Below are 20,334 nucleotides of genomic sequence, written 5' to 3'. Positions count from 1 at the left end.
GGCTCTTCTGGTGAAAGGCGAATAGGCTATCTAAACTGTCTATTCACAGCGTGTGTGTTTAACACAGCAGCCTGGAAGAATGAGGATTTTGTAATTGCTATTATATTTAACACACAGCTATTAATAGTTACATCTTTTGTGGTCACCTGAACTATTCTGATTCATCAGGGGATGGAGATCCTTGAAGCCATTTTATTCTGAAATACTAGAAAATAAAATAAGTGAAAGTGTTCTTTATCGTTTATCAGGTGACAGCAGTATGCATCTATGAAGCTTCTCAAAAGATAATTAGACACAACTCCTCAGTTAAACTTAAAGGTCCCCTATTATACTGTTTTTCATCAATATATCACAGCTCTCAGATATATACAAAACATGTCTCTGAAGTGTTTGGCTCCAAACACCAAACAGATTATTGCAGCATTACCCATAATCCCCTCTGTTTCAGCCCTGTTTCCAAAGTGCTGATTCTCTGTCTGTTACTTTAGATGAGAATAAGGAGCCCCTCCCCACGCCCCTCTGAGAGATATGTGGTTACAAAGAACACAATGGTGCTCTAGGAGGAGATTCAGGTGATGGGGGGGGGGGGGTTACCTTGTTGGTGATTGGCTAATGGTTACACAAGCCAACAAATCGTTATGACATCATAAAGTGGCCAAAATCTGATCAGCTCATTTTCAGACAGGTTTTTATAGAAATGGATCAGGACAAAAAGAGAGAGAATCTTTTTTCCTGAAACTTCCAGAATCTCTTTCCACAGAGGGGACACATGTTGATGTATAACAGACATGAACAAGTGGATTTTTCATAATAGGTGACCTTTAATAAACAATTTGTAATGTATTGGTTATTGTATTTACAACATAACAATATTATTTAACTCTAGTACAAGGTCAGGTTCTGCATCTAAAGGGCAATACAGCAGATGTTCAGGAGCCTACCCACACCACTAATGCATGTGTTGTTGTAGATGTATGCTCTTTTGAAAGATACAAATGTGTATTGCAGTCTAATCTTTAAAAGTGTTATCCTTTATTAAGTACCATAATTAAGTAGTAAGTAGTGTTTTGTCACAGACATCTCACTGCTTATTGTCAATTTGAAACCCCAAAACTACCACTGGTAACAAAAACCACATGCAGAAACCAGCTCTTATTCTCACACATACTTTTACCTGTGTCTACAATCTTCTTCAATCTGTATGTCTTTCTCTTTGACTCTCTCCCTCTCTCTCTCTCCCTCTCACACACACACACACACACACACACACACACACACACACCAGCTCCGTGGTCTTGTGAACTGTGTGTACCCTGTCTAGGTTGGCCGGGGTAATCCTGGCCTCCACTAAAGTAGCCGTGTGACAGGACAGATTGTCAGTTGATCATGGCCAGCCGAGAGCCTTATCCCTTATTGGATCGGCCATGGAGGAGGCTTAGGAATTATCTGAGGCCTCGCTTAATGTGGAGACGGATCACCGCCAGAGAGCAACGGAGCCTGAAGACACGCTGGGCCGGAGGGGAGAGAAAGACACTGTGTGTGTTTGTGTGTGTCAGTATGTAATAGTGAGAGTGTGAGAGTTTGTGTTTGTGCGAGCTCGAAGCAACATCATGGCCCACTTAACCCCATCTTGACACCCGTCTCTCTCCCTTTCCTTTCGTGTATTTTTTTGCCATCCTCCTCGCCTCCTTCCCTCGTACAACTCTTCTCATTCCCATTCCTCCTCTCCCTCTTCTCCCTCCTTCTCTCTCTTCTCCCTGCCTTATTCTCCCCACTCTTCCTCCTCTGCTTCTTCATCTTGTTCCCCCTTTTCTTTCTCCTTTTGTAATCATCCCCATGTTTTATTAAGCATTCACTTCCTTCCTGCTTAACTTGCTCCCTTCCTATTCCTCCTCCTCCTCGCTGCTCATCTGCACTCCTTTAAGATTGTTCCCATTCTCCCCATCCACACGGTACTTTGCGTTCTCCTCCCCTCCGATCATCAACCTCCTGTTCTTTTACTCATCGTATCCTTTATATATCGCTATAGCAGCATTCTGTCCTCAGCAGGAGATCTCACGCAGACTGCTGACAGAATGGCGGAGAAGACACATTTTGTTTCCCCAAAGATATAGGAAACTGAGCAACATCGCAAGCTGTGTTAAGGAACAGCAGTGCCTCATATATCAGCGCCTTGTAACTAGGGCTGCTCAATTAATCATATTTTAATCGCAATTACGATTATGGCTTGCAACGATGACGAAAACAACGTAATCGAAATAAAACGATTATTATTATTTTTTAAATATTATTATTACTTTTTCTTTTCAAATTATTATTTTTTTTAATTCGTTTTTCAGTTGAATTATACTTAAAGTTCAGGGTAATCAACTGTTCAAAACATATTGTTCACATTATTTTTCTCCAATAAATTCACGTTTTCAAAGTAAATGGATAATCGTTTTTAATAATCCTGAATTATTGACCCAAATAATCGAGATTATGATTTTTGCCATAATCGAGCAGCCCTACTTGTAACTATAAATACATCACTTGACATAAGTAAGGCATGTTATTAAATTGTTAAGCAGGCTGTCAGCTGATCTTAAACTCAGCTTTGTGATGGTAAATGCAGAGTCAAAGAGGTGAAAACGCAGTTACACTAGAAGTATGAAGAAACTTTAATGTAAGACCAAAGATTTTCTTGGACTACAGAAACGTCTTAATCGAGCAGTCCTCATTCATTCCCCTCATCATCAACAATTGAAAAACAAAATCCAAAGTGCTCCTCTCTTTGCCCTGAGGAAAATTGACATTACCACTTATTTGGCTGGACTTAATCCCCTCCATAGGTCATACATATGTCAGACTTGCAATACACTGCCTGTCTTTGAACCTTTCTACTACATACTTCAACTTTGCAGACGTTTAAAAAATAAAATAAATGCAACACTTTATATTGCTTTCAGCACAAGGTCACAAAAGCAGATCCTCTTATCTTTTAAATAAGAGCGAAGTTAAGTGTTTGGGCTGTGTGATTATTTCTCAGTACTGAGGAGTAATAGCCTTGTCCTAAGCACTGTTAGCATAACGTGGCTTAGCTAGTGAGTTATTCAAGGTTGTCTTTCCCTAAATAGTAACTGGATCCAGATATTTGAATTAGCTCTTTAGCTAATTCCATCCCTGCCGTCTGATCACAGGTCGGTCAAAGGTCAGGGATTCCTCTGGAAGCCGTGGGGGGGGGAAGGATAACCTGATGACCTTTTTCGGCCTGCTGCCATTGCAGTCCAAACTGGATAAGCAGCAGAAACGGAGGGATGGATGGTAAGTCCATCCCTGTGCATGAGATTACTGACAGCTTCCGTGGCCAGATTAGCGCTGCCATATATCGCGGAGTTCCCCAGGTCACCCCCAGGTCACAAGGAGGTGGAGGGTTTAGAACCAGAACACTGCAAAGTAGACTCAACGTGTAGCTGCAAGCAAGATATCTGATTGGTTCAACCGGCATCCCACCTCCACTACAGTTTACATTGTGTCTGAGTTTAATAACGCACACCATGAGGCATGTCCTTAGGATTTCTAAGAAAGCACATGATCAAGAGATATAGAAAGCGTGCAACCGCTTGCAGTACTCACAACTGATACAGCTGGTTTCTTTTTTATTTTGTAAAAATCACCGTGACATCACTTTCTTTGGGAATCTTTTCAGAGTTAAATGTTAAAGCATTGAATTATAGAAATCAGCCATTTCTGCTAAAACCTGTCTTTCAAATACAAATTATTATCACATCATTTTCTAAATTGAGATTATGATTAGATTGCATTAACATTACTATAAAAAACGGTTGCAAACAAACAATTGACAAGCCTCCTTATCAATTCAATTCAAAACCTGTATTTATCCAGGTAAAATCCCATTGAGATCAATGATCTCTTTTTAAAGGGAGACCTGCAGCAGTAGGTTCCACAAGAAGACATAAAAACATAAACAACAGAACAACAAAAGGACATCACAGCAAAATGTACAGGGATTACAATTTACATATTTAACCACATGTACAGGTACCAACAGCATCTGATTTTGTCGCATCCAACCAAGCTTTAAAAACATGTAGTGGTACTAGCTTGGTAATTTTCCATTCTTTTTGCAGACTGTTCCATGTTAGTGGAGCTGCACATCTAAAAGCTTTCTTCCCTAAGACAGTCCTAGCACTTGGCACATTTAATAAAACCACAGCATGCGATCTCAGGCAATAAGTACTTTCAATTCACAGAGAGATCAGGGAGCCGATATAAGATGGTAGTTTATCCAACATGGCTTTGTAAATGAAAAAGTACCAGTGACTGAGCCTCCGTACAGTAAGTGATGGCAAAACCGCCTTAGTATACAGGGTACAGTGATGCGTAAATGCTTTACAATTTGTCAAAAATCTCAGTGCACTGTGATACGCAGCATCTAACTTGCTCAGGTAATTGGCAGGTGCATTCATATACATCAAATCCCCATAGTCCAGCACAGGTAAAAAGGTCACAGTGACGAGCCTTTTCCTGGCCTCAAGCGAGAAACAGGACTTGTTCCTGTAGAAGAAACCTAGCCTAACCCTCAGCTTTTTAAGCAGGTTATTGACATGAAATTTAAAAGTGAGACAGTCATCAAGCCAGATACCCAAGTATTTGTAACAGGTAACCACTTCAAGTTGTATTCCTTGCGTAGTTACAATATCCAAAGCAGTCTCTGGTGTATTTGTAGCTTTACAGTAGCTTTAGAAAAGAGCATTACTTTGGTTTTATCTACATTTAAAAGAAGCTTAAGCTCAGAGAGCTGAGCCTGAATAATTTTAAAAACAGCCTGTAATTTAACAACAGCCTCGTTAATCGAGGGACCTGCACAGTACATAACGGTATCGTCCGCATAAAAATGTAAGGTTGCTCCTTCGACATTTTCACCTAAACTATTAATATAGATAGAGAATAATAGCGGACCTAAAACTGAACCTTGTGGTACACCATTAGTGATGTTTAACCACTCAGAATACAGCCCATCAAACTGAACACATTGGGACCTTTCAGAGAGGTAGTTCACAAACCACCCACTGCATGGCTGGATATGCCAATACTGATGCAAAATGAACTCAATTATGCAGGCCGTCTTGCATGGTATGTTGAAATCAAAAGTGATTCCTACATTTAACCAACCCTGTGGCGAGTAAACAAGGATCCCAATAAGCTTCACATATGGTTTTCCAGGGTAACACCACTGACAAGGTTCAGTGCCTGAGACCAAAAACCAAAGCTGACACACACACACACACACACACACACACACACACACACACACACACACACACACACACACACACACACACACACACACACACACACACACACACACACACACACACACACACACACACACACACACACACACACACACACACACACACACACACACACACACACACACACACACACACACACACACCTGCGATGCTTCCTTTCCTCATCCATTAATTGAAGGTGAGAAATAATTTCATTATCCTCTGGAAGAATAATCTGCTCTCTACTCCTGATCCCTTCATTTCCTACAGTGCACCTCGACCTGGGAGGCACGCATTCACACAAACAGGCCCCACATACTTATCACTCACACACACACACACACACACACACACACACACACACACACACACACACACACACACACACACACACACACACACACACACACACACACACACACACACACACACACACACACACACACACACACACACACACACACACACACACACACACACACACACACACACACACACACACACACACACACACACACACACACACACACACACACACACACACACACACACACACACACACACACACACACACACACACACACACACACACACACACACACAGTTCCTATCACCCTGGGCTGTTAATGTCATTGGAGTTGGGGATTAACCATCAGATTCACATATGCTTTACAGAGCTTTATTACTTAAAGCTGTCTCTCACACACACATGTCCACACACTCACGCAAATGAACACACAGGCACATAACTTTGTATTAAAGAAAGTGAATGTGGGAGTATGGGCAGCAGCAGTGAGTTTACAGGACAGGAACAGGCCATGGAGAGAGGCACCTGTTAGGAATATACATTATTGCACTGACAATTTTTTTTTTATGCCAGATTGCCTTGAATCGTCTTGGTTCAACACTTACATAAACCCCATAGGAATGCTTAGACCACCTGAACAAAGAAAACATCCTTCTTTTGTATATAATGAGAAATGCTTCATCCAAATTCCTCTCTGAGACCTTCCCCTTTAGCTTCAGGGATGGGGGCCACTCCAACAGCCAATTATATGCCACTCGTGACCTGTGCACATCATACAAAATCAACAGCAGAGTGAAAAGCATAGCAAATGCAGTGTGGGGGACCATCCTTTTCCTGCTTGTGTTGCCGAGTGGCAGATCTGCCCCGGTTTAATGTTGCATTACCACCCTCTACTGTTCATCTGCCCAAGATGTGCCGGGTGGCCCCTGATGTCAAGTGTCATGGTGGAACATGTGTGGAAACAGGGGGGAGGGGCTAAACTGTCATTTCCCAGGGCAAAGGTGTGCGGTGGGACCCCCATTACATTTCATGTGAACACACAATCACAAGGGGAGGGGGCAAAGTTAAGGGGGGAAGGGGAGACATTTAGGATGGAGCTATAGACACTCGTACACCTATCCTGGAGGATTAAACAGATTGAGGTTGCTTTAGTGTCCATTCTCTGTCCGGCAGCCGAGCAGCTTTTAATGATCTGTTCCTGACTGCCGTGTGAATACTGGAATGCAATTACTGATTGCATTCATCAGGGAAACACTGAGGCTTGCTCTGTGCCTAACCCCAGTCAATCCACATTCTACTTAAATTGAATAGAGTCAATAACCTATATAACATTTTGAATAAGGGGAATATGTGGTTTTGTACTTACACTTGCTAATAAAGAAGTGTTTTCAAATCCATGGCTCCTGTTTAAGAAACACTTTACAAACGACTATTTTGATCTCTTTCAGGAAATGGCCATTTAATGTATAAATGTAACCTTGCATTTTGACCCATTATGAATGATTTTTTTTGATCGAAAAGGCTTAGGAGTCTATAGAGAGATAGACAATAAATCATGGTTGAATATGTTCTCATAATATAGAATATATCCAGCCTTGTCCTTCAAAGACCTAATTTAAAAATAACACAAATCCAGATAGCATTTGAAACCTCAACTTATATGTATGTATATATTGTGTTGTGCACATCAACAAGCAACACATTTTGAGATATTTTCTACTATTTCTCTACAGTTTATATAACGTGTCTGTTCTCACCGAAGTGGCAGATGACGGTATGAAGTTTTCTAGCTGTGTGACAAGCGCCTGGCTGAAGGGGAATAACAGATGAAATTTAAAATGTCACCTTATTTAAGCCTTACGTGTCTTGACACTCTCTATACACACAGTATAGCTGGCTGTCAGTGTGTGTGTGTGTGTGTGTGTGTGTGTGTGTGTGTGTGTGTGTGTGTGTGTGTGTGTGTGTGTGTGTGTGTGTGTGTGTGTGTGTGTGTGTGTGTGTGTGTGTGTGTGTGTGTGTGTGTGTGTGTGTGTGTGTGTGTGTGTGTGTGTGTGTGTGTGTGTGTGTGTGTCAGGCCAAGATGTAGAAAGCGTGTTTTTTTTCTAATGGGGAAAAGGAATATTTGGACATTTTATCAATAGGCATTATTAAATCCTGCTTGCTTGAGCTAATCTTGGCGGACCGGAGCGAAGGGGAAAGAGAGAGAGCGAGAGAGACGGAGGGTGAGAGTGATAGACTCAGAGAGGGAGAGTGAGAGAGCAGTAATGTCTGCCCCATGAGGTGAAGAGAGACCGTCTGTAAGCCGCTTATTATATCGACTACCACCTTTTCTCCCTCCTCCTCCTCCCACCCTCCCGCCTTCCCCAGTTTTCTCTCGTTACCTCGCTCATTTTCTATCTCTGTCTCCCTCGCTTGGCTTTCTCCAACTCATTCTCTATCCCTTCATTCTCTTTTCTCAACAACTCCTTCGTATAAACACATGCATATGTACACACACACACACACACACACACACACACACACACACACACACACACACACACACACACACACACACACACACACACACACACACACACACACACACACACACACACACACACACACACACACACACACACACACACACACACACACACACAAACACACACGGCGCCAACCTCCTTGTTCAAAGCCAGAAGCGAAAAAGCTGAAGTTTTATTCAAATGAATGTTTACTTCTTCTTCTGCCAACGTGTGTGTTTTGTTTGTGTGCATGTGTGTGGAGAGACGAGGAAAATAGCAGCAAGTGTGTGTGCGTCAGTGTGTGTTACATGCACGGCAGAAGGAGAAGGGCTGACAGTAGGTGATAAGCCAGACAGGCCTGCACGCTGTGATTATCACCCACCGGACCCCCTGTCACACTCACACACACACACACACACACACACACACACACACACACACACACACACACACACACACACACACACACACACACACACACACACACACACACACACACACACACACACACACACACACACACACACACACACACACACACACACACACACACGCGCACACTTGCATACACAGTGCCCAATGAGAGAGTGTGTTGCAAGGATTTAGGACAGACAGACGCACGGACAGAGAAGCCTTGGATCACAGGCAAGGTGGAAACCACAAGAGAAGCAAATGAACACAGACGGGAAAACACAATGCATCCAATTATGTTTCACTGAACACTCATTGTTTTTATATCAATATTGAGGCGTTCTGATGTTGAGACACTGGAATCAAAGCGCTTTGTCACATTATTGACGCTGTAAATGCCTGCAAATAAAGATCTGTCGCTAAAATGGATACACATCCGTTAGTAACTGAGTCGCTAACTCTGCGTTGGTCTCTTTTATTCCTTCAGGTGTGTGGCCGTCTGAAGAGGTGATGGCTCACTACTGTCTGCAGAAACGCCACATGTTCAAGTGAGTAATTACTTTCCTGAAGCCTTTCTGTCACCAAGGAAACGAGCTGTGTATTTAAGCACATCAGAAAAGCAGCATTGACGTTTTTGAAGTTGTAATAAAGTTTGGAAAGTCAGGGTCCATTGCTATTTCAATTCAGATAGTTGTGACAATAAAATCATTTCCGCTCAAATAAAGAACTACTATTGCATTTTAAACAAATGATACAAATCAGCAAGAGGGCCGTATATTCTTCCTGCTATGTTGTGATAGCAGAAGGTGGAAAGGCTCCCCCTAATTTAACCGTGACCGGTGTAAGCGCGAGGTGTCATTCTGAGCCTCTCCATGCCTCGCTGTGTTGTCCTGCGTTGCTCTTTCCCCGGCTCTCGGCGGCTGAGCGCCGGCCTGCCCTGCGGCACGCGGCTGAAAAGCACCCAGGCACCTTTGATTTCCACTCAAGGTGGAACGTCACCCTTTTGATTTCCTGGTTTAACATTCAAGAGGCGGGAGACGAGGAAGAGAGGGGTATTGATCAGAGCAGCGTAGTGAAGGTCAGCAGGGGAGGGAGAAAGGCAGGGAGGGATGAAAGAGGACAGGGGGAGAGATGGAGGGGAAGGGGAGATGAAAGGAGGAATAGGATGGAGAGAGGGGTTGAATGAGCATGCAAGCTACAGGACTGTGTTGGTGTGTGTGTGTGTGTGTGTGTGTGTGTGTGTGTGTGTGTGTGTGTGTGTGTGTGTGTGTGTGTGTGTGTGTGTGTGTGTGTGTGTGTGTGTGTGTGTGTGTGTGTGTGTGTGTGTGTGTGTGTGTGTGTGTGTTTCCTCAGAGTCCCGCTGATTGAGCTTGTGCTTCTCAATGTTCAGTATTCAGCTTGATGGTTGAATTGATATTTCTTACCCTGCTGTTTTTACTGTATGTGTATGTGTTGGCATGATACCATACGCGTGTGTGTATGTGCATCTACTGTACTGTATTTGTGAGCATGGGTGGGTGTGTGTGTGTGTGTGTGTGTGTGCTAAACTGCTAGGTTTGGATGTTTTGAAGTGAATCTCTCTTTACTCTCTCCCTATCTGTCTTTCAGGGGCGCAGTGTGTGAGTTAGGAGGAGGTATGACTTGCCTTGCTGGGCTCATGGTAAGACACACACACACACACACACACACACACACACACACACACACACACACACACACACACACACACACACACACACACACACACACACACACACACACACACACACACACACACACACACACACACACACACACACACACACACACACACACACACACACACACACACACACACACACACACACACACACACACACACACACACACAGAGTTATACAAATATCTGGCTTGGCTTCCTTCATGAAATTGACCCTCTTCAGTCAATACAGAAACAGCATGGGCACACAGTATCCATACCTATTCATAAACATATCATTTACTTCTTGTGTGTGTTTGTGTACCTTCATAAGTGTATCTGTGCACTCTGTAGACACTCTAAATGAACAGAAGCCTGTATATTTAATGTTCCTTCTTAACCACATTACACATGTTCCTTGATTAGCTCTCCACTTGTTAACACCTAAAATGCTAGGTGTGTGTATCCTTGATCCTTTTGATCAAATACAAAACAGATGCTCACAAAACCCTGCATGGAGGTGCACTTTGAAGCATCTTCTCACACTACCTGTTATCTGTTTACCAACTTGTTTCTGTGATTGATGAACATGCCATAAAAACGGGCAAAAAGCTCTTCAAACATTGCATCATTTACTCAGAAGGTTTATATTGTCAAAATAAAAACAATTAAAACAACCTGTTTGGACATGAAGCCAGTTGTTCAGAATAACAGTATAATTTAAAATGATTCTAAGAAGTTTGGTTCATTATGTTTTTATCCACAGGATCACACCTGTGTAGTGACTCCTGGCTGTACCCACTAGATTGGGTCTTAAAAGCTGTCCTGTATTGACTCAGCCCTCGCACGCTGACACTCAGATATACCGCAGTCTGTCAGCCATAGGGTTTATTAGCCAGGGTCTTAAGGGCCCCTCCACATAGCAGGCGTCAGTGTCCCATCGATCTGCTAGATGCCATTCTGTGTGTTTGAGTGTGTGAGTGTGTGAGTGTGAGAAAGCCTGTTTTTTATCTCCTGGCAGTCAATACACCATGTTTTGACATTGGTGGCTTGAGATGGAATCCTTCCTTCACACCTCTCCTTCTCCTCATCCGTCACTGACACCACACATTACTTATTATTATTAACAGCTTATTTATTCATTATTTATTTAGTTGTTGCATATTTCGCACCCTGCCTTTTTGTTTTTATTGACCTTTCTACCTCACCCTTGTGTTTCTGTTTGCAGACCTTTGTTTTAATTCCTCTTTCCTTAATTAGACATTCCTCCATCATGCTTCTGGTAAACTGCACTCTAGGTTTCAGATCATATTTAAGTTATTCCCCATCTTCATGCCTTAGATGTAAAACAACCCATCACAGGAAGTATCCATGTATAGAACCTTTTCACATACATTTAGATTAAGATACGACTTTCTGGCCTTAACCCCAAAATCCAGAAATCCTTTATTCGTTATTCGAGTATTCGCAGTGGGGAAACGTACAGTGTTACAACAGCAAAGTACAGTTAATAAAAATAACAACAAAGTACACATCCATGATTAGAGAAATAAGTAGCAGCATTATAAAAAAGTGAACATATAAAGGAATTATAAAGTAGTTTTCTAATTGTTTAAGTACTTTTACTTATTGATTTATCAAATGTGTGCTGCTTTTTCTTTTAAATATTTAAATTTATTTTCAACAATTTTGAGGTTTTTTTCTGTACTTTTGAGTAATTTATAACTTGACATACTTTAAGTACATTTTCATGATCATACTTAATAATTATTTTTCTAAAGTACCGTTGTCAATGCAGTTATTTTACTTTTAATTGAGTGTTTTTTTTACAGTATAAGTCAATTTGTTAAGTTAAGTACTCTCTCCACCTCTGGATAGAGCCTGGCTCTGTGTGTGTGTGTGTGTGTGTGTGTGTGTGTGTGTGTGTGTGTGTGTGTGTGTGTGTGTGTGTGTGTGTGCGTGTGTGTGTGTGCACGTGTGTGTGATGTCAGCGTCAGGCTCCTGATCTTTCAGCTGGATGCTCGGGTTCAGCCCTGAGGTCTCCTCCTCTATTTGAGCAGATGGTGGGACGCACAGCACTCAGTGACCCCCTCACACACCCTGCAGGGCCTTAACATGTGTGTGTTTGTGTTGATGTGTGTCAACGCATGCATGTGTGTGTTTTGTTTCATTTTAGACATTTTAATACACTTGGTTCATCATGTATGCCATTGAAGCAGCCATTTAGATGTGTGTGCATACCAACACAATAGCTACTTGCACTTACACACACACACACACACACACACACACACACACACACACACACACACACACACACACACACACACACACACACACACACACACACACACACACACACACACACACACACACACACACACACACACACACACACACACACACACACACACACACACACACACACACACACACACACACACACACACACACACACACACACACACACACACACACACACTCCTTAACAGAAATTGACAGCCTGACACACACTTTCTGATGTGAAAAAAAAGCATCTGCAAAGAAAGGGGAATGTGAAATGATGAGGTTATAGTAAAGCACACACCTCTCTATCTATATCTCCCTCACACGGCGCAGCACAAAGCTTTCCATCCATCCTACCGTCTCGCTGCCTCTCCCTCTCTTTCTCTTCGCCTCTCACACACTGCGCCGCAAAGTTATATGAAGGGCATCAGGCAGGCCCGGCGAGCCGAGTGCAGAGTGACAGCGGCGAACGGAGTGATGGCTCGGCCCGATAAACACCCAGCGTCAAATGAAAAGGCTCTGCGCTTGCCATCATCCCCTGTCACAATGCAATTACTGAACAGAGTGATAGCAAGATAGCAGCCCCCACCGCTAGCCACAATGATAAAAGTATTGACTGATTTGATTGAATGATTAAAATAATGCAGACATAAAAATGGGGTGAAGATAGAGAGGGAGCAATAGAGAGAGGGTGGGGCGGGCCGCGCTGCCAGGAGTGAAGCTTTGTAGATATGGTTATGTCATTATTGTGTGTGTGTTCAGATGTTTGCTTCATCTAAGGGTGCTTTTGGTTTGGTTCTTTTGTTCCGTGTTGTTTCATTTCTCTGTGTTTCCTGTCTCTCAGGTTGCCATTTGTGCTGACGTGAAGGAAGTTCTGCTATCAGATGGGAACGAGAAGTCCATTCAGAGTATCCTTTCATCCTCCGCTCCCCCTCTTTCTTTTCTCTCGATCTGTGCCTCATTCCCTAAAGCTCACATTTATTTAGAAAAACGTCTTTTTTTATTGAGCTTTCAATTAGATGCTGGGCATTCCTGTGCACAAAAAACACACATGGATGAAATATAGAGGCATGCTGTTTTATCTCGCTGTGGTAACATCAATTTCATGTGTGATTTTGTAATGTTCAATCTTACATCTGATATCACATGTGTAAGAATATAACATGATACATTTATATAATCAACGTGGGGGGAAAACACAGATTCAGGCACATGTGGTTTTTGGACATCCCAAATAAATATAACTTAACCTACCTTATACATGTGCAGTGTAACATTTGATGTGTTAAAAGATGAATTCCAATTAGGCTTTTTCATTTTGTAAAATGCACGCCTTTGTCGCAAACTTCCTCCCTCGAGTTTCAACAAAAACGAAACATAATTACATCTGTGATGGTACAATTTCTTTCATGATTCTTGCAGACTCCATTAATTGAGCTAGGTGTGCCTAATGAATTGGAAACTGAGTGTGTATTTATACCAACAGCATAATTGCAACCCCTTAAGTCGTAATAGACGTGCTTAATCAGCCATTAATGATTGATCCAGCGTTTATTGTCTATCACGCCATTATTATTATTGCTATTCAATTCTGCTAATATTTGAATCCCTTCTAAACTTGATAAGATGAATTTGTCTGTCCCTCTAAGACAGTATCATAAACAAAAAGTAGAGTCAAGTAACCGTGGCGTTTCATCCTTGAATTTAGAGCTTTGGTTGTGTTGACAGAAGAATAGCCACCTCTTTTATTTTGTAGGCGAAAGCAGCAGATGGGGCACCCACGGTGACGAGCACCCAGCACCAGCGCTCAAAGTGGCTTCTCCCAGTCCCAGCTGCCCACTATGCCATGTTAAGAGCACAGTAATTGCCCTCCTGTCAGATTTAGTTTGAGACTTCATCTAATGCTGAGGCTAGAAGAAGGGCTTGATGAGTGTTTTAGAAACAGGAAGTTTGTTTAAAATGTTGTGTGGTTAAGGTTTAGGCCTATAATTAAGTTTTTAGGACAATCTTGAGGTGAGATTTTGGCCACCGTTTGTTTTTCGAGTGTGTTGTTGATCAATTCTGTCAGCATGTTAACCATCTTGCTCTTCTTTTCTATCCGATGTTCACTTTGCTAGCCTCTTGTTTTCCCTCTCTTTTTTCCCGTCTTATTTCGTTATTGTTCTCCCTTTTCTTCTATACTCGTAGATCTTGCTTTATTCACGAAACAACTTAACAGATAAGAAAGAAAAAGCTCTGATTTGTTTCATTTTTTCATAAAAGGAGGAAATATAAATATACATTTCTTCCCAATTGACCAACATGGCACTTCCATATTCAGCTCTGCTTACAATATCTCTGTCTCATCCGGCTAACATGCTGCTTTCCTGATCACAATAAGACCAAACAATAACATTAGGGTGCTTATAAAACACATGCACACTCGCATGCACACACTTGGGCATGGAAACAATATACCATTGACCGAGTGCTTTGTTTCACAGAACAAACACACACGGAGAATTGTAAGTGAAATCATAGCGAGAATGGATCGAACACACACAGAAAGAGAGGGCGAGCGTTGAGAAAGAAACAATAATTTGTTCTGGGCTCAGCCAAATGTTCCCATTCACACACTGCAGACACTGTGTGGCGTTTCCTCTCGCTGAGGAAGCTGTTGGTCGGAGCCTTGTGTTGATGCCCACTGTTTGTCTCACATGGCCTTATTGTGCGGGCCAGTGTTACACGAGAAAGAGATAGGGGGTCGTGATATGGCTCGCTTTTTATACAGGGAAAGAGATGAGGAGATATGCGGGAATAGAAGTTGTGAATGGAACACATTTAGATGTATCCAGTGAAAACATTGTTTTCCTTTAAGAGTCATTGACCTCATTTATAGTGCGCAAACACACACACACACACACACCACACACACCACACACACACACAAACACACACACACACACACACACACACACACCACACACACACACACACCACACACACACACACACACACCCACACACACACACACACACACACACACACACACACCACACCACACACACACACACACACACACACACACACCCGTATAGAGGTCAATTTCTTTGACCTTGAAAACTCATGTTGGAAATCAATTGAAATGTTCCATTAAGATGATTGATTGATGCATGTTCATTGGCTGCAACTTGTCTACTTCAAGTGATGGGAGCAAATATTAATGTTCGATAATACTCAAATCTCTCTCTCTCTTTCACCTTTTCCTATTTATTTCTGTGTGTGTGTGTGTGTGTGTGTGGTCTAGCATTACTATACTTGTGGGGACCTACATCTGTTTACATAGTCACGTGTGGGGACTGGCTTCCCTTATGGGGACAAATTGGAGGTCCCCATAAGGGGGAATCATTAATTTTAGGGTGAAGACTTGGTTAGGTTTAGGATTAGGGTAAGGTTAAGGGTAAGAGTAAGGGGTTAGGCATGTGTTGGTTATGGTTAAGGTTAGGATAAGTCTCCAGGAAATGAATGTAAGTCAATGTAATGTCCCCTGAAGTGATGTATACGGTGTGTGTGTGTGTGTGTGTGTGTGTGGTGTGTTGTGTGTGTGTGTGGTGGGTGTGTGTGTGTGTGTGTGTGTGTGTGTGTGGTGTGTGTGTGGTGTGTGTGGTGTGTGTGTGTGTGTGTGTGTGTGTGTGTGTGTGTGTGTGTGTGTGGTGTGTTGTGTTGACCCTCTCCCCCAGGGGTTGTGCTGGTGATGCGATTACAGTAAGCTGCTCTGCTCCTCGCCCTGTCGTCCCTAGCATAATACAACTGATGCACAGGTGTCCAGTGTGTGATGTGCGTCAGGCTTGTATATATGTGCTAACCTACATAGTATTGTGTAATCTGTGTCTTGGAGGCCTCCTTGATTTGTGACCTGCTCTCCAGCTATCAATCCATCCATCACTTATCACGGTTTCCCGCCCTCTCTCCCTCTTCCTCTCTGTCTGTGTCGATTGGATTTTGTCTCACTCTTTGCAGGCTTTAAAGACAAGGAAATCCTAATTGAATTGCTTTGCAACTCCACAAGCCAGTGTATTACTAGACACTTGACAATCAATCGCCCTGCCTTTGTGTGCGTTCATTTGCGCGTACGTGTTTGTGTGCGAGAGGGGCCGGTGTGAGTTTGTGTGTCTGTGGTTAAAAAGCTTTCCCATTGATCCAGCTCCAGGCTGCTGTGATCTCGCTCTCTATCCCTGAAGATCATCTCTGCTCACTCACGCTGTCCTCCCTCTATGTCGGTGCTACCATATGTGTTTCACCCAAAGAGGGTCCTTGATGTAGCTCTATGACTCACAGGACATTACAATAATCCTAAATGTAATCTGATGGGAAAGTCTGCAGTTTGAATCTCCTGATTAATAAATCACATGTCCTTTCCCTCGATCTTAGATCCCTTTTCTATGTGGCATACATTTAGATATGCAACACACTTAATTCAACTAGAAAAACACACTGCATGTGTAGAATTGTATGTTGTGTGACATGTTTCAAAATATTTAGTGGCTAAGCATTTTATCTTGAGCTTTATCTTAAGCTTTAAAGGTGGGGTATGTAATTTTGGAGAAACCAGCTCGAGTGCACTAGAATTTGAAAGTACACAACCGGAAAACATCTGCCCCTTCCTTCAGACTTCCTCACAGAGCCCCTCCTCCAACACACACCAACGCGCACATGACCAATGAGGGCACGAGATAAGTTTGCGCACCGATGGAAGGCTGACAGGCAGGTCGGCCATCCAGTTACTTTAGCCGGGCCGGCTTTTTACAGCGCCACGGCTTCCACAGATTCTGTATGTATTTATTGTTAAAGCATTTAATGTATTCATTGCTATCGGGATGTTAAGAGCATTCCATGGAATATAACACAAGTGTTTCTGAAGTGAATTACCTACCCCACCTTTAAGGCAATCCCACTTAAAATGTATGTATGTGTTGATCATGGATCTAAACACACAGGAAATCCTCAAATGTACACATGGTGGCTTTGAATAGGATTCCACGAGAAGTCCTAATTTAGAGTAATCAAGACATTATCTACTGTCAACATAGTTGGCAGAATGTACTGCATGCAAAAAGTACAAGAGGAGATCTTTGAAACATGTGTTTACTGCTGAGGATGTAATGTGTGTGTGTCTGTGATGAATCCCTTGACGTGGCATGTCAGATGTACGAAAGCTGGCCGAGAGAAACAGACAAACTGGAAAGTTTGGATCGACTCAGGTTTCTTCCAGGTGAGAAGATTTGATCGGCTCTTTATATTTCTTAAAAAGTGACATTTAAATATATAATGTGCAATGCCTTCGTCTGTGAGTATCTGTAAGTGATGGTTTTGGACCAACACAGCTTCATAACATGGTATCATAGAATGTCCTCGCATTAGTTCTTTGACGCCTTAACAGTAAAGCCAATCAAATCAAGTCAGTTTTGGGATTTTTCCACTTTCATGTCTTGAAATTTGAAAAATGTACAAAAAAGAAGTAAGAGATTTTATTATCTTTGTATCTTTCTTAAATGGTTTTGTTTCATCATGTTTGATTAATAAACCTAATCATCACACTAACATCAGGTCTTTTATCTTTAAGGTGGATTTAATTTTGGACAATGAACAACAAAAGATCAACCCGTGTTCACTACACACGGACTCATGCATGCAAACACGTACACCTCATATTTAAGGAAAGGCTGAACCGTATATAATTGTCGTCCCTGTCATAATGAAAATGCATTTTACCATTGACTGGCTGTTTCGCCTCCCTACCTCTTCCCTCTTACTCGCTCACTCCGTCTCTCCCTCCTGGGCATATATTTTACATGAGTGGAAGATGGAGTGAAAAAGTAAACGTATAATTAGGCTACATTACTTTGATTGTTTCTTTTCAGATTATGCCTGCTGTCATCGCCGCACCACAAGAGAGGGCAAAGGGCACGATGTGATTGGACAAGGGGAGGGAGGGGGAGGGACATTTTGCGTGATTGTGTGTGTACATGCATGCGTGTGTTGGGACCCCCTGCCGTGAATTGAGATTGTGTTTGTAGCGGGGCCTAATGTTTTGTTTACTGAGTGTTAATAATGCCTAATTAATAATCCCCCTCTCTGCCTAACAGTCTGAGAGAGAGGGGGAAAAAGAGTGAAGGAGAAAGCTTTGAACAGTGTGCAGTATCAGCACCCTTACACTGTCTGGAAGAGAGAAATTATAGCCAAAGAAAATCACAATGCCCCACTGGTGATCTTATACGCAAAGTAAACGTCAATGTTCTTTAGCACTGAACCGAAGATGACCAAGTGGCAGGTTTTCTGACCAGCGTGAGTGGTGAATAACTTAGAAGGCCCTTCATGAAATACAGACAGGGAGACAACAATCTGACCATTGTCACTGGTGGACAAAGACAACCCAGACAAGACACACAGTGCAGTTCTACCGACGGACAACAAGTAGAGACAGAGAAACACTTCCTGCTCAAATAGCAAGAGATTGACTCACACTCTACCAGAACGCCAAATCACAATTTAATGTTTAGTTGAGGGAAGAACTGACAACATAAAGGGGTCGGAGCTTAAAGAAATCCAACATACTGTAAGAACACGTCAAACTGCGCAAACACTGGCATCTATTTACATTTTATCGATTTTTTTTTAAGGTTCTTATTATTCATGATTCACAATAGCTTATTCTATTATATCATTTACATGTTTTTTTATTGCAGGATTGTACATATTTTTGTAAGTAATGTCAACCATTATTTTTGTAGTTTTAAATTGCTAATCAATATATAATGAATACTTATACAGTCTCTCTCTACAAGAGGAAGAGAGAGGGCAGTGTGCGTGCTGAATAGCTAAATGAGTGTCCGTCTGTGTTTACATGATATAAATGTCAAGTGCCATGTCAGAAGCTGCCTCTCTTTACCTTTCAGAGGACACGTCTTCCCTCCCTGACACTTTCTCCGAGTCTCTCCTGAAGCAGAAACTCAGTGGGTGTCAGGGAGAGCGGTGTCAGGGTGTCGGGAAGACAGAAAAGCAGCGGTGGAAGAAGAACTGCTGTCGCTCGCTGCGCAGTTTCACTATAACAGTTCCTTCTGTCTCCAGCTCTGCCAACACTCAACTTTGTTTCTGTGTTATGTGTGCCTGCAGGTGGTGAGGTGGGACTGCGAGTCAGACATTTCGGCACTCGAGGGTCACTTTGACATTGTCATGTGTGCAGACTGTTAGGTACACACACACACACCACACACACACCCACACACACACACACACACACACACACACACACACACCACACACACACACACACACACACACACACACACACACACACACACACACACACACACACACACACACACACACAGCACACACACACACACATACACATACACAGACACATACACAGACACACACACAGACACACAGACATTTATCTCAGTGTGTGCGCTCATGGCATTCATTTCACTTTTTCATGACAGTTCTTGCATGGCCCCCCACCAGCGCCTGGACCTTCCCCTGCTTTGTCCACACATAACACACACACACTCACAACTCTCTCACACACACACACACACACACACACACACACACACACACACCATCACACAACACACACACACACACACACACCGACACACACACACACACACACACACACACACACACACACACACCACACTCACACTCACACTCACACTCACACTCATACCCATATGCTCAGATGCCCGACTGCCTCCATTTTACACCAAATTGCCTCGTTTTCATGCTTGGTGTCCCAGCAAATGGATGACTTAGGCAAATTGCAAATAAGTTGCGCCTTGACAAGGAAGGAGACACAGTAAGATA

General features: G+C 42.6%; 1 protein-coding gene across 2 annotated transcripts in view; it reads left to right on the top strand.

The window, feature by feature from the left end:
- The window catches only part of camkmt (calmodulin-lysine N-methyltransferase), a 111,911-nt gene that overhangs the window by 70,304 nt on the left and 21,273 nt on the right, over positions 1-20,334 (top strand). For both annotated transcript variants that reach the window (XM_071205576.1, XM_071205575.1), the window contains exons 5-9: positions 9,007-9,067; positions 10,128-10,179; positions 13,328-13,391; positions 17,668-17,735; positions 19,636-19,711. In XM_071205576.1, the coding sequence (XP_071061677.1) occupies positions 9,007-9,067; positions 10,128-10,179; positions 13,328-13,391; positions 17,668-17,735; positions 19,636-19,711 (321 nt within the window). The remainder of the gene's footprint in view (positions 1-9,006; positions 9,068-10,127; positions 10,180-13,327; positions 13,392-17,667; positions 17,736-19,635; positions 19,712-20,334) is intronic.

The sequence above is a fragment of the Pseudochaenichthys georgianus genome, chromosome 15, assembly GCF_902827115.2.
Source record: "Pseudochaenichthys georgianus chromosome 15, fPseGeo1.2, whole genome shotgun sequence".
Classification (NCBI taxonomy): Eukaryota; Metazoa; Chordata; class Actinopteri; order Perciformes; family Channichthyidae; genus Pseudochaenichthys; species Pseudochaenichthys georgianus.
Note: the sequence above shows the minus strand (reverse complement) of the source record. Positions and strands in the feature narration are given on the sequence as shown.